The following is a 15,783-nucleotide window of genomic DNA, read 5'->3' on the forward strand; positions in this document are numbered from 1 at the left end:
TGAATTTAGAAATATAAAACAAGTCCCTAAAATAAGGTTAACAGAACACATGCATGTTAGATATACTTGCCAATTCATATTAATCTTTCTTTTTTTTTAATTAGATATCTTGTTTTATGTGAGTTTTACCTGCATGTATGTCTGGGCACCATGTAAGTGTTTGGTACCCGGGAGGTCAGAAGAAGATATTAGAGTCTCTAGAATTAGAGTTACAGATAGTTGTGAGCCTCCATGTGATGCTGGGCATTGAACCAAGTCCTGTGGAAGAGCAGCAAGTGCTCTTAACCACTGAGCCATCTCTTCAATCCTCCACTTCCAATCTCTTTAACAAGCACGTTAACAAAAGAAAAAGCCAAAAGGAAGCAAGTAAAGTAGTTCACACCTGTAACTCTAGCACTCATGAGTTTGAGGCAGAGAGACTGCCACAAATCCCAGGCCACTCAAGGCTACAGTGTGAGAACCTATCTCACAAAAGCAAATCAAAGAAATCTATAGCCTTTTCTCTAAGAGTGAAGATCATCAGATCATCAGAAAATGAATTCCAGAACTATGTTTCTCACTAAAAGAAAAAAAAAAAAAAAAAAAAAACAGTGCCAAATGAAACCACATAAAATCTTAAGCAATATTCTAGATCTAGAATTCACAAACTACATACAATTCTGTGTCTCTCCTATCCTACTCTACAAATACAAATTTGAATATTCAAAATGAATACGTAGTAAATAATACTAATAAAGGTCTAAGGAGAAAAAAACAAAACAAAACAAACAAACCATTAAACTCCAATAGAGCAACCTTGAAAGAATAACAGAACTAAAAGTATTCAAACCCATGTATGAGCTAATGTTTAAACTATAAAGTTTTCTTTCAGTAACATGTCTCATAAATTCCTTCCAAAATATTAAAGACAAAGACCTTTATCAGCATCTAGTACTGTCCTCAAATCAGTCATAGCAATGTCCCAAACTTGCCAAGCTCTTAACTATCCTTCCTTGCTTTGTTCTTAAAATTTACATTCTAATATAACTTACTCAATTAGATTTACCACAATGCCACTATTGCAAAGTTAGGAATCTTTGTCTCATTACAATCCACAAAATCCTTTGATTTTCAGAACTGCAATGATTTCTCTTAAACTTAAGACTTTAACTCCATTGCCAAACACTATAAATTAAGGTTCTAACGACCTGACCAAAAAAACAAAAAAAAACAAGTGAGATATCAATATATTTTCACCCCTCCTCTGGTACACAGAAAAGCCATCTAAAATAATTTTTTCCAAAAGGAGGGAATTGAAAATACTAACCAATCTCTGGCTGTACCGAATCCTTTCTTCTTCAGGTTCCATCTCTCACTCTTCTGATGGAAGTACAGTAAAGAAACCACTCCAGGGATGCCTTCCTCTTCCTAAGGATCCAAATTTACAAAGGAAATGAAGAGAAATAAGAACTCATTATGGAACTTATACCTCCTTCTCATTAAGTTAAAGACTCTTTGAGAATCCTTTATCCTCTTGGGCAAATGGTGCCATGTCTTGTCAATATTAATCACATCACAACTATAAAATAAGACCTAAGCAAAAGGAGACTTTGGTTTCAGTTCCTTAGGACCAGCCACATCATTTGTTTCTGCTCATGGGATTGCAATTAGCAAAATTCTTCCTGCTAACATTAGCAATAGATAGATAAATAGATAGATAGATAAAGGGGACTGGAGACATGGCTCAGTGCTTAACAGCACTGCTACTTTTCAAGAGGATCCGAGTTCAATTCTCAACAATCACATGGCAGTTCACTGTCTGATTCCAGTTCTAAGGGACCCTTACACAGATATAATGCAGGTGAAAAGGCTCAGGACTTTTACTTCTCTTCTTCTGTATGTTTTCTGGTGTGTGTGTGTGTTTGTGTGTGTGTTTAAGTTTTGTTGTTTTGAGACAGGATCTCTCTACATAGCCCTGGTGGTCTTGGAACTACAACATAGACCAGGCTTGCCTCCAACTTACAAGAGACCCGACTGCCTCTGCTTGCCCAGTGCTGGCAAAGGTGTGCAGCACCAAACCCAGGAAGGACTTTTATTTCTAAAGTGCTGAATGGCCAGATGAAGATGAAGTACACGCAAAACTAAGCCAGACCCTAAACCAGTGAGTTCTCAAACAGGTAATAACAAATTATAAGCAAAACAGGGAGGTTACTTTCATAAAAAAAAAAAAAGAGGGCAAGAAAAATTAAGTTTTACAGAAAGACGTCAAACCAACGTTCCATATCCTTCTAGTAAGGAACTGCCTTCCCCAAACTACCATCCACCACCTCAAGGTGAACAACTACAGAACAAATTTGAGAGTTGCAAACGGAGGCAAAAATACCATCTAATCTAGATGAGTAAATAATAAATGAAACGTCTCGATATATGGATACGGGTGAAACATCCATTAAATAAAGACCGGTTGGCACGTCAATCAATCCACAACACCAAGCAAGGGTTTTCATTTTTCTAAATAATCTTTCTCCTGAATAATGGCTTCCAATTGGGTATACAAATGGTTTTTTTCTCTCTTGTAAATATAATAACGGCCACGTTAACAAAATCCTTTCAGAGGACCCGATGACATAGTTTGCGAGAGCAGTTCGTGGCACTGCCCTCCTCGGCCTCGGTCGCGAGGGACACAGTCTGCACCCCCAGGGCCGGACAGCAAAGCGGTAAACCTCGACTGCTCCCCTAGGGAAAAGGCGTTCTATGGCTCACCCCTTGCAAAGAAATAAAAACTTTACATTAAGTCTTTAGATAAGACCGGGAACCAAACTTCCCAGGGCGGGGGAGGGGGGAGGGGAAATCTCACCGAGGATTTTGTTCTTGAGTTCTTGTCCAAGAGAGAAGTAAAATTCCAAACACAGACAAAATAAAATCCCAAACGTCGTCTTCGGTATTTCTGTGTATTAACCCAGTATCCAGAGAAGGGTCAGAGCGACCCGGAAAAGAGGAAACAGTTACTGAATCAAACCTCCTCTTCTGGCTTTTACAGACTCCGCGTCCGAGGCGTCAGGGAAGCAAGACCACTCGGCTACTCCCCCAAGCTGGCGGTCAGCAGCCCCAGCCCGAGACCCGGGTCAACCGGGCCGCGGGAAACACCCTCTTCTCGGTACCCTCAGCCGGCCACAGCCGCTACCGTAGCCCAGGAGCCGCGGCCGATCAGCTGAGACCCGCCCGGCCGACGCTCCCCGCGCCGCCCGGCCCCCCGGAACGCGGGCCCCGGCCCCGGGGGGCGGAGAGGGCGGGAGCAGCGAAGCGCCCTGACCGGGGGCCCTCGGCTGCCTTTGCGTCGTCCCCTGAGCCGGGGATCCGCGCTGCGGGACGATCCCCCGTACACCCCCAGCTACTCCCCAGTAGCAGAGGAGAGACTCCGGGGGATGGGCCCCCTGACGTTGCCCTTCCACGCGAAGAGCCCACTACCCGGGAGGGAAACAGCCGCGACGGGCCCGGGAGCTGGAAAGGTGCTCTGCGGCCCGCCGCCGCCGCCGCCGCCGCCGCCGGGAAGGGGTGTTGTTTCCCTCACACAGGAGGATCCGCTGAAGCAGCCGCCGCCATTTTGAACCCGTCAGATTCTCACATACACACAGCTCCTCCGGCCTTACTGCGCAGGCGCCCTCTCTTCACCACCACCCCCTCCCTCCCGTCGCCTCTCCACCCCCACCTCCTTCGAGCCTCCCAGCGCGTCTTACCGCTCTCCGGGACACACGTGAACGCGCACGCGTCACTGCCCCCCGCCCCCTCTACCACGGACACACCGCCGGAGCGCGCACGCGCCGATTGCGTCGGCCTCGAATCGCCCGCGCCCCGCGACGCCGACGCGGTTCCCCGCCCTCCCCCCCTCGCGTCAGCCCGCACGCCCTCTGGCCGGCCTACCGCCCCCGCTCCCTGCCCGCCTCCTCTCAGGTCTCCGGCGCGGCCGGGTGCCTGCGCCTGCGCGCCAGTCGCGAGCCTCCTCCGCGCGCGCTCTCTCTCTCTCTCCCCCACACCCGCACACACAGACACACACGCACACACAGACACACACGCACACACAGACACACGCACACACAGACACAGACGCGCGCGCGCGCACACACACTCACAACTTCGCTGGTGACCCCGCCCATCGCCGGCCAGCCGCGCCAGCCGCTCTCCCTCCCCCACTACTCTAGGGAGGGTTGTGACCCCCGACCCCCACAAAACACAGCACCCCGCCCCAAGCAGTAGGAAGCATCTCCCCTTCCCCTTAGAGCCACCTCTGCTGGGTGGTCAGACGGGTCACCCAAACGAGGGCCAGACGGCCTGGGTCAGGGCAGCCGCTGGCCGCCTCAACGCGGGGTCCCCCGGGGTCATGCCATGGGAGTGGGCCAGAGCCGGGCGCTTCGCTCGGGCCTTGTCAGACCCAGGGAGTGCACGGAAAGCGGCGCCCTCCCGCCGGGCGTCCTCCCTCCCTCCCGCGCCGGCCGGCCGGCCGGCCGAGGCCCACCTGCTCGCCATCCCGGAGTAGGCCCCTGCGTCCCTGCTGCAGGGCCTGGCCGCCCGTAGCACGGGGGTTGCTCCTCTCTGTGCAGCGAACCGGTTTCGCCTCACCCACTCCTCGCCGCTCCGAAGGGGCAGGAAACGGTAGCAGTAGCATGTCTGTCCCGAGCTCTGTCCCCTCAGGGCAGCTGCAGACGCTTGACAAGGGAGTCCACAGGTGCTGTGCGCGACAGTGGGATCCACGACGGCTCAGGGGTGGCAGCAGCTAGCACACCCCACTGCGGGCCGCAGGCTCCCAGGGAGGTGGCCCAGGGAGCCCCTGCTGTTGGCCACGCTCAGGTTTCCGTAGCGCCGGTGCCCTCGGCGGCCCGGGTGGGACGTGACCCCGCCCCCGGCGAGTCGGGGCACCCCCCACGGAGAGGGGCGCGGGCCGCCCCTAACCCCGGGGCCGCGGCTTGCGAGGGAGGCCCAGCCGGGAAAATGTCTCCGGTTGGTGTGCGCAGCTTCGCGCGAGGGTCAGCGATGGGGCAGCGGCGGCCCAAGCTGCTCGGCCCTGCCTACGAACCGGCTCCCGCGGCTCGACAGCTGCCCGACGGGCGAGCGGGCCCCGGACGTCGACGGAGCCCAGCCAGAGGTAACAGCAATGCCATGCGAGCAGCCCAACTGCGCTCAGGGCAGTTCCCCAGCCAATCTCGTGCTTTGAGGCCCGTTTAAATTGTAAATCCCACAAAGGACGGTGGCCTGGACGTTACACATCCAAGTGCTTGAGGTTGGCACTTTCCCCTTGCTGACTGGTGTCACATCTTTTTCTCCCTGCCTTGGTTTCCAACTCTTCAGTTTGATTCTGAAGAGTCTGGATTGGAAGAGGAAGACTACCGTGGTAGAGCTATCAAATAACGTTCATAAACAGCCTTCTAGGTCTTTTAGGAAGACGTTAGTGGTCGACAGTTGGAAAAAATGATACTTTCTTTTGCTATCACAGTTTGAACTGGGGTAAAGAAAGACACTCCTTAAATCCAAAGTATTATTTAATACAGCAAAAAGTTTTGCACACAGGATTTTAACAGACATTCTCTGCTGCTTTTCACATCTTTAGTAGACAAGAGAAAGAGCTTTGTGTTTCTAAACTCGTTTTAAAACTAAACAATGGGAATATAAGATTAAACGTGTGCATATTACTGTGATAGAGGTTCACAGCTCTGCAACTGCCAACAGAAACATCTCACTACAAAAGTGATTGGTTTGTATGGTCTCATTATCTTGCAGCCAGGCACTGAGCAAAGTCACTTTATTCTGATACCAGTTGCTTTTCAGACTTTTTAGAGCATTGCTTCGAAGAGTCACTGTCAGAAACTTTGCCATATTGAAGGCCTCTTTTGGTGTTCCAGGCTATAGTAAAATATGTTCTAAACTAGTACTCTTACCCATGTGTGGTGACTCACACTTGGGAGGCAATCCTAGGACTCCACAGAGGCTGAGGCAGGAAGAGTCCCATAAGTTAAAAGCCAGCCTATGTGAGATAATGAATTCAGGTCAGCTTGGCCTTACAGAGTGCAACTCTGTCTCAGAAGAAGGCAGCAGTCTTTTACATCCAATGCCAGGTGTGGCCCCAGAGACATCAGGAGTTTTGTAGCTATAAAACAAAAGTCTCAACTACACTGCAGTAGGGGAACTGACTAAACAAATGCACCCAATACTGTCTCTACAGGCTGGCTGCCATCTACCAAAGCAGATGGCCCATCATATTACCCCAAATCATAGTGGCTCTGATGGGTAGGGGCAGATCTGTGAGGACTACTGTTTTGCCTTTAATCATTCCAGAAGTCTAGAACTGGGGCAGTTCCCCAAGAAGGCCACTAGACCTTTGAACTATGGAGCTAAAGGAAGAGGAGATAAGTGGTTTATGAGAAGGAAGAAAAAAAATCCTAGAAGCCTTGATAAAATGGTCCCTATCTGGAATCATCTGGTATCTTAATAAGCTGTAAACTCATTTCAGCTTTTTATGCATATGTGTGTCAGTGTCTGCTTGCCCTCATAGTGCATACAAACCCAAATATGTGAGCCTATGTATGGAGGCAAGGTATATATAGGCTAGAGGACAACCTTGGGTATCATTCCTCAGGGACCGTCTACCTTTTTCTTCTTTTAGAGACAAAGTCTCCCACTGACCTGGAACTCCCAAGTAGGTAAGCTGGCTGACCAGGGAACTAAGATTGCAAGTACACTATGAGTACCCATCTCTTTACATGAATTCTGAGGCTCAAACTCAGGCAAGCACTTTACCAACTGGGCCATTTTATCAGCACCAGTATCTTTCTTTGTTGGTGGTAGTTTGTTTTTGCTTTTTGACGTAGGATTTCTCTGTGTAGCAGAGCCCTGGATGCCCTGGAACTTTGTAAACCAGGCTGGCCTTTAATTCAGAGATCTGCTGTATTAGTCAGGGTTCTCTAGAGTCACAGAACTTATGAAATATCTCTATATATTAAGGGAATTTATTGGAATGACTTACAGTCTGCTGCCCAACTAACCCAACAATGGGCAGGTATGAATGGGAAGTCCAAGAATTTAGTAGTTGCTCAGTCCCACAAGGCTAGGTGTTTTAGCCAGTCTTCTTATAGGCTGGAATCCTGAAGAAGCAGGTTCCAACAGATCTGCTGGCAGATAATGTGTAAGCAGGTAAAGAAAAACGAACCCTTCCTCTTCCTGTTGTCCTTATGGAGGCTTCCAGCAGAAGGTGTAGCCAACATTAAAGGTATGCATAACCATGCCTGGACCTAAGCTTTTCTATACATGAAACTTGCTCTGTCCCAGGCTGGCCTTGAACTCAGAGATGTGCTTGCCTGTCTCCTGTACCACCTTACCTGATCCTGAGCTTTTCATGGCTACTAAGCCTCAATATCTGGCTCAAAAGCATGTGCCATCCCATGTCAAGATCCAAATCAGAAGCCTGTGTCAAGATCTCAGGTGAGCCCTCCATTTCTGGATTGTAGTTCATTCCAGATGTAATCAAGTCGACAACCACGAATAGCTATCATATCTGTCTACCTCTGCCTCCCCGAGTGCCGAAACTAAAGGCAAGTGCTACCATATCCAGCTTCCATCTTTCTTTCTCTTTGTTTTTTGTTTTGTTTTTCATTTGAGACAAGGTCTCACTTGTGCAGTCCTGGATGGTCAAGAAGTTGCTATGTAGACCAAGGTGGCCTAAAGTCAGACACCTGCCTGTCTCTGTCTCTGACCTTGGTATTACAGGTGGGCATCACTACACAGTTTTGTTTTCACAAAAGTAACACCCAATAAATGCTGGACAGAGCATGTACTGCTCTTGCAGAGGATGTAAGTTTGGTTCCCAACTCCCATGTTGGCCATCCTGTAACAATCTGCAACTACAGCTTCATATATCTTGACAACCACTTTTGGCTTCTACCAGTAACTGCACTCGTATACACATACTGTACCCCACCCAAAGACACAAATGCATCCAGGGAATTTTTAAATCTATTTTTTCAAAGATTTATTTATTTTATGTATATGAATACACTGTAGCTATACAGATGGTTGTGAGCCTTCATGTGGTTGTTGGGAATTGAACTCTGACCCTGCTCACTCCAGCCCAAAGATTTATTTATTATTATATGTAAGTACACTGAATTCAATTCCCAGCAACCACATGGTGGCTTACAACTATCTGTAATGGGATCTGATGCCCTCTTCTGATGTGTCTGAAGACAGTGACAGTGTATTCACGTATGTAAAGTAAATACATATTTTAAAAAGTTAGATTTTATTTATTTGTGTATGCCAAGGCATACATACGGAGACCAAAGGACAACCTGTGGAAGAGGATTCTCTTCTTCCCCATCATGTGGGTCCCCAGTATAGAACTCAGGTTGTCAGGCTTGACGGCGAATACTTCTGTCTACTTAGCCATCTGGTAGGTGCTATATTTTTGACATCTAAATTTAAGAATAGGCTGGAAACTGTTAGCAGGTTATTTGCCTAGTAAGAACAAAGTTCAAGATTCCATACTAGCACTTCATAGAATAGGGCATGATGCTGCACAGCTATAATCCCAGCACACAGGCGGTAGAAGCAGGAGGTCAGAAGTTCAAAGTTGTATTGCCTATATATAGACAGTCTAGGCTATATAAGGCCTTATCTCTAAACAAACAGAAAAACAGCTTTGAGGAAAGATGCTTAGTATTTAAGCAAATGAAGAGGGTTCACATGACACACAAGTCTTCTAGCGCTTACACCGTGACCTATTCATAGCTGCTCTCTTTAGTCAGGGTGGTCTCTCTTTCTTTCCCATTCTGTGTCTCTGGTCTCCATTTTTTTCTCTCCCTGCCATCTTTTTCTCCATCATTCTGTACTATCTGTACCTTCGGTGTCCATGTTCTTTCTTACTTTTTTGGCGCACCATCTGACAGGCCTGTGTGCCTTGTCTTTTACTATCTGGTGCACTTAAACAAATCTCCTTTAGATCTGTTAGTGAGCATCTCCTTCTGTCTTGTTCCATGAGACAAGCTCTTTGTGGAGGTGAACTGAGCCACAAGGGTATCATCTGAAAGCATCTAAAATCAGTATTGCTATTAACATTAGAAATAAAAACTGAATGTTAGATGATCATGGCATAAAGGAATGATGAGTAATTTTCATTTGCATCTGGAAAAAGACTCTAAATGGGTTGGGGAGGAAAAAAGCCACAAATGCCTTATAAATTCTTCTGTCATTGAAGATGGGTGACACATTGTGGTGGTTTGAATGAGATTGGCCCCCATGAGCTCATGTATTTGCATGCTTAGTTCCCAGTTGGTAAACTGTCTGAGAAGGAGTTATTCCATTCTCATCTTGGTGGAGAGCATGGCTATGGCAGTAGACAAGGCATGTTGCTGGAGACATAGCTGCTTGCTCATCATGCATCCTGATCATCAGGCAGAAAGAGGGACTCTAGGCCTTTAAAACCTCAAAGCCTGCTCCTAGTGACACATCTCTTCCAATATGGCCACACAAAAGGAAGGCACATATGAAACTCATAAATGACATGGAATGTAGTTGGCCGTTTCTTTAGGATCATGGAACTTCAGCTTTCCCTGACTCAGTGCTAATCTACGACCATCTTCTGGCATTTGGCTTTTTCTACAGACTAGCCTCTCTTGGGTAGTGGGTTGACTTTGGCTGTTGGGGTAGCTGGGTCAGCATGTGATCTCCATGTTATTCCTACAGTCTTAGTAGTGCTAGGCTACCACTACATACCATTTCTAAAAGAATTGCTGCTCTGCACAGACCAGAACTGAGAAATTCCAACCATATCCCCTAAAGGCTACTTTGACAAGTACTTATCTGTATCCAGACTCTCCTAGCAGGTCAGGCCATTGATTACCTTCTTCAAGGACACATAGTATCTCTCCTCAGCTTCTGCTAAGACTGTTCGGCTGCTTCTGGAGGAATGCCTACCGGTTTTGTGTTTTTAACCTCCTGCCTTAACCTTCGTTCTCTTGAATAAAACTAATAAAACTAATGCTTGCTTGCCTGCTTCCTTTTAGTATCATTGTAGAGTCAGGAGACAAAGACATGACTGTCCCTTGGAATCTGAGACACAATATATTTAAAAAGCTTGCCGGTTCTTTTCTATTTTTTTCCTTTTTTTTTTATGATCTGGGTAGCAATGCTGGGGATCTTAACAAACTGTATTCTTTTTTTTTTTTTTTTTCCGAGTCAGGGTTTCTCTGTGTAGCCTTGGCTGTCCTGGAACTCACTCTGTAGACCAGGCTGACCTGGAACTCAGAAATCCACCTGCCTCTGCCTCCTAAGTGCTGGGATTAAAGGTGTGTGCCACCACTGCCCAGCTAGACTTTATTTATTCAAGGCAGAAATGGAAATCTAAAGAGATAAAATTCACCAAGAAGACAACTATATCTAAAATGAAGGCCAAATCAGAACATGAACTCTAATATGTGATATATGAAATCACATAGCCGGGCGTGGTGGCACACGCCTTTAATCCCAGCACTCGGGAGGCAGAGGCAGCCGGATTTCTGAGTTTGAGGCCAGCCTGGTCTACAAAGTGAGTTCCAGGACAGCCAAGGCTATACCGAGAAACCCTGTCTCGAAAACAAACAAACAAACAAACAAAATCACAATTTAAAAAACTCTTAACATGAAAACCTCCCCTGAAACACAGTTGACTGTCTTGCAATCCCTCCAGAGAGTGGGAAAGATAGACTGAGCTAGAAAGTGAGGTCTTAAAACATTTCAGAGTTGGAACATTTAGCAAGCAATTCTGTGTATGTGTGCGGGGGGGGGGGGGCGGATTTAGAATGTATATACCTCAAATATAATGAATATTATTGAAGAGGTATTTGGGGGGGATGACTATAGAGATATTAAATTTGTATTACCACAACAAAAGCCATGGTCTGAGCTTGGAATGGAACTCAGTTGGTAAAAGTGCTTATCTGGGATGTACAAAGCCCTGTGTTCCAACTTTAGCACTTCATGAAACCTGGTGTAGTAGCACATACTCATAATCTTAGCACTCAGGACATAAAGGCAGGAAATTCAAGATCACCCTCAACTATGCATTGAGTTTGAGATTAGACTAAGGTATATGATGCCCTGTCTCAAAAAAATTAAAAAAAAAATCCAGTGGTAGTACATGCCTTGATCCTAGCAGAAGCAGGAGAATCTCTGTGAGTTCAGAGGTCAACCTGGCCTACATAGCAAGTTCTAGGATAGCCAGGATTACACAGAGAAACCCTGTCTCAAAAAATAAAACAAAACAGAAAACAAGGCTGGGCAGGTGATGCATCCCTTTAAGTCCCAGTAGTAAGAGGCAGAAACAGGTTAGGGCTACATAATGGGACCCTGTTTCAAACAAACCAAATAACAAAAGCTATACTCTGAGGGACTGGAGTATAGCTTAGAGGTAAAATGCCAGCAGTATATTTGGGGTACGGCATAAACTGAGTATGGTGGCTCACACCTATAATACTAGCAGGAAGATCTTAAATTCAAGACCATCCTCCTTCACAGGCCAGTTTGAGGCTAGCCTGAGTCACATACAATTCTATTTTAAAAATCAGAAACAACATGCCTGCCTGTTGGCACATGCCTTTAATCTTAGAACACAGGAAGCAGAGGCAGTCAAATCTCTGGGAATTCAAAGCCAGCCTGGTCTACAGAGTTCCAGGTCAATCATGGCTACACAGAGAAGCTCTTGTCTACAAAACAAAACCAAACAAACAAACAGAAAAGAGAAACAACAAAGCCGAGTCCAGCCTGGGACCTGTCTTGCATGCCTGAGGCCTTGGGATGAATCCCCCGTATAGAGAAGGCAGAAGGGCTTTGGAGTAGACTCTTAAAGACTGACATCTTAAGCCGGGCGTGGTGGCGCACACCTTTAATCCCAGCACTTGGGAGGCAGAGGCAGGCGGATTTCTGAGTTCGAGGCCAGCCTGGTCTACAGAGTGAGTTCCAGGACAGCCAGGGCTATACAGAAAAACCCTGTCTCGAAAAACAAAACAAAACAAAANAAAAAAAAAAAAGACTGACATCTTAAGGCTAGATCAGGAGAAATGCTGAGATAGAATGACAGTTCAGGACTTGGCCGAGGGCTAGAGAGATGGTTCAGTGGTTAAGGACATTGTTCTTACCGAGACCCAGATTAGATTACCAACAACAATGAGGTGGCCAACAACCATCCTTAAATACAATTCTGACCCCCTAGAGCCCCAGGCAAGCACATGGTGCATGGACATTCTTGCTCATCACCTCCCATGAAGAAGCAATGAGGCACTGCACTTGGCACCTGATTGCAAGAGGAGTACTATGAGGCAAGAGGGATATATGGTCAAGCGGGCAAGTCAAATGATCAAAGAAGGCCGCCTCACAACTGAAACCTTTGGGATAAGAGCAGGTCCAATAATTGTGTGTACACATTAGGTGTAAACCAGACTGGTAGGTGATGGACATCAGGTCTTCATAGGATATATACATACAATGTGGACTGTTGAAGGCACAGTGGTAGGAGGGGCCAGCACTGCCATGGTGGAAAGGCATCTAGTCAGAGGAGCTGTCATAGTGTGGAATGCTTGAACTGAATTGCAAACTAGTGGCTCTGGGGAAGATAATAGGAGAAGGTCCTGTCCCTGGTGTGCTCTGGGCTCAGCCTAGAGCTCACCTGCAGAAGGGAGGCAAGAGGAGCCTATCCTAAAGATTCACTCAACACACTCAGCAAGTGGACATCTTTCATAATGGAGGGACATTAATTATCCAGGCAACTTGTGTTTGGTTGGTTGATCTGTGTTTTTGAGCAGGGTATCTCTATGTGTATTGGCTGTCCTAGAACTTGCTGTGTAGACCAGTATGGCCTTGAACTCACAAAATCTCCTTCCTCAGCCTCGTGGGATTAAAGGTGTGCACCACCACATCCTGTCCTCCAGGTGACCATTTTTAAACCTTGTATTATTTGTTGTGGGTTGAAGCACAACTTTTGGAAGTCAGAGGACAACTGTGGGAGTCAGTTTTCTCCTGCCATGCGTGGGTCCCAAAGATCGAATTCACATGTCAAGCTTGACAAGTGCCTTTACCTGCTAAGTCGCCAGCTGAGCCCACTGCAAATACTTTTTGAGAGTTCCTGGCAACTACAGCTGTGAGTACTTAGAACACTCGACCAGGACATAACACTACCCTGAGAGACACTGCGTTATAATATGGTCCTAGTGACATACAGCAAATCGGCCACCCTTCTGCACCATCCAATAAGAATGGCACTCTGCTCTAAACATGTGGTACACTTACACAACAGAGCACTACTCAGCTATTACAAACAATGACTTCATGGAATTCACAGGCAAATGGATAGAACTTGAAAATATCACCCTGAGTGAGGTAACTCAGTCACAAGAGAACACACACTAGGTATGTACTCACTGATGAGTGGATATTAGCACAAAAGTTTGGAATACCCAAGATTCAATTCACAGACCATATAAAGCCTAAGAAGAAAGACCAAAATGTGGATGTTTCAGTGTTTCTTAGAAGGGTGAACAAAATACTCACAGGAGGAAATATGGAGACAAAGTGTGGAGCAGAGACTAAAGGGAAAGGCCATCCAGAGACCGCCCCACCTGGGGATCCATCCCATACACAGCCACCAAACCCGGACAATATTGTGGATGCAGGGAAGTGCTTGCTAATGGAAACCTAATAGAGCTGTCTCCTGAAAGGCTATTCCAGAGCCTGACCAATACAGATGTGGATGCTCTAAACCAACTATTGGACTAAGACTGGGGGTCCATGATGGAGGAATTGGAGAAGGGACTGAAGGAGCTGAGGGGTTTGCAGCCCCATGGAGGGAGCAACAGTGTCAACAGGCCAAACCCCTCGGAGCTCCCAAGGGACTGGACCACCAACCAAAGAATACACACGGAGGGACCCACGTCGCTGGCTGCATATGTGGCAGAGGATGGCCTTGTGGGACATCAGTGGGAAGAGAGGCCCTTGGGCCTGAAGGTGCTCGATGCCCCAGTGTTGTAGGGGAATGCCAGGGGGGGAAGAGGGGAGTGGGTGGGTGGATTGGGGAGCACACTCACAGAGGCATGGGGAGAAGGAATGGGATAAGGGATTTCTGAAGGGGAGACCTGGAAAGGGGAAAACATTTGAAATGTAAATAAAGAAAATATTCAATAAAAATATTTCAGTTTTGTCAAAATAGCGATAGGAATCTCTTCTGACAGGTATTTATTAGGAGAACTAAAGGGTAATAGTCTCTGTGTTCAGATGATTCTTGAATAAAGGGAGTGTTTTACCAACTTTCACAAGTTGGTAAAATAAAACTGATCTTAGTTAACTTGGAGAAACTACAATGAATGGCTGGGTCTGTAAATCTTTGGAGAAAACTGACAATTTAGCTGAGGCAGAAACATTTGGAGTTGGAATTGGAATACAAAAAGAAATATTCTGGGTAGAAAAGATATATACTCAGAAAGCAACAGGCCATGCAGTGGGAGTGACATGGTGAAAGTGGATAGTCCTGTGAGCTGCAGTGTGGCCTGACTAGTTCACATGTGGCCTGAAGCCGGCTAAGAAGACCGCCAAGATGGAACAACCAATGTTCTTAGATACAAGGAAATGACAAAGACAAGTTTAAGTCTCAGAACTCCCATACAAAAGCAGAATGCTAGCAAGAAAGATCTTCTATTCTTTCCCCGAGGAAAGCAAGAAAGTGGCCCCACACAGAAGAGTAAGAGGAGGGGGAGAAATAGGAGCCTTGCATAGACCAGTGCCAGGCAGACCATGGAGTTCAGCGTTTGGGGTCAGCCTAGGCAACATGGTACAACCCCTTCTTTTGGGAAGAGAGACAAGAGAGGTAAAGGAAGAGGACTCAACAAGATTTGCCCACACATTCCTGTATAGATTGTAAAGAGGGAGAGGACAGGGTGACTGATTCTACCCAAAGGACAGAGGGCAGGGTCACATCTGCATATCTGAGGGACTCTGAAACGCCTGCTGGTTTTACAAGCATTGGAAGAGAGTATTCTGTGATAGAGTAGGCGGTTGGAGACATCAGCAGATCAAATCACAAGAGAAATATGCCCTGCATGGATAAAGGAGGGAGGCCAGAATCCTTGGGGCAAGGCTGCAAAGCCCATTGTAGGTGCCCTGTAACTGCTTGAGGAATTAACTGACATACAAAATGGAAGGAAAGACCAGAGAAGGAGGAGGAGACAAAAGCACCTCGAGGACAGCATGGGGAAGAGAAGAGTCAGGGCAGGTAAGACCAGACCAAGTCTGGGTGTAACTACGGTGACAGCACTTGTGAAATCCTCCAAGAAACTGGAGGAACAGGATGTGCTGAGGAATGTCTGGTGTCAAATGCCCAGCACTCTGGAGGCAGAGGCAGGTGGATCTGAGTTCAAGGTCAGCCTGGTCTACATAACTAGTTCCAGGACAGTCAGACACTTAAACCCTGTCTCAATAAAAGTCTCTTTTATTGAGGAAGAATAGACGAGGAAGAGGTGTGGGGGATGGGGGTGTGGCAGCAGCATGAGGAAGTCTAAATAGAGTGAATGGGAAGAGAGAGTAACATCTACTCCCCTTTGAGGAGTTTGGTTGTGAAGAGCAGAGGGAAGAAAAGTATGTGGTTTGAGAAGAGGGCAGAACCTAGGGTCAGAGATAGAGCAGGATCTATTTACTGGTGCAGCATACAGAAGAGTTGGTGACCAAGAGCAGCATCAGCTAAGAATGGACAAATTGTCCTAGCTTGGGAGGAGGTGGCCATGGCTAGCATAGGAAGCC

General features: G+C 46.8%; 1 protein-coding gene across 3 annotated transcripts in view; it reads right to left on the reverse strand.

Moving 5' to 3' along the window:
* The window catches only part of Kdm2a (lysine demethylase 2A), an 82,066-nt gene extending 76,929 nt beyond the window's left edge, over window positions 1–5,137 (reverse strand). The window contains exons 1-2 of one of the 3 annotated variants that reach the window (XM_029472320.1): window positions 4,493–4,580; window positions 1,307–1,407 (exon numbers count right to left, since the gene is read on the reverse strand). In XM_029472320.1, the coding sequence (XP_029328180.1) occupies window positions 1,307–1,348 (42 nt within the window). In that variant the 5' untranslated portion in view covers window positions 1,349–1,407; window positions 4,493–4,580. Of the gene's footprint in view, window positions 1–1,306; window positions 1,408–2,836; window positions 3,622–4,492 lie in introns of those variants that run through there. The other 2 variants (XM_021151213.2, XM_029472319.1) reach the window with 2 other exon arrangements.
* Between the last annotated feature and the right edge of the window lie 10,646 nt (window positions 5,138–15,783).

This window comes from Mus caroli, chromosome 19 (genome assembly GCF_900094665.2).
Source record: "Mus caroli chromosome 19, CAROLI_EIJ_v1.1, whole genome shotgun sequence".
NCBI lineage: Eukaryota > Metazoa > Chordata > Mammalia > Rodentia > Muridae > Mus > Mus caroli.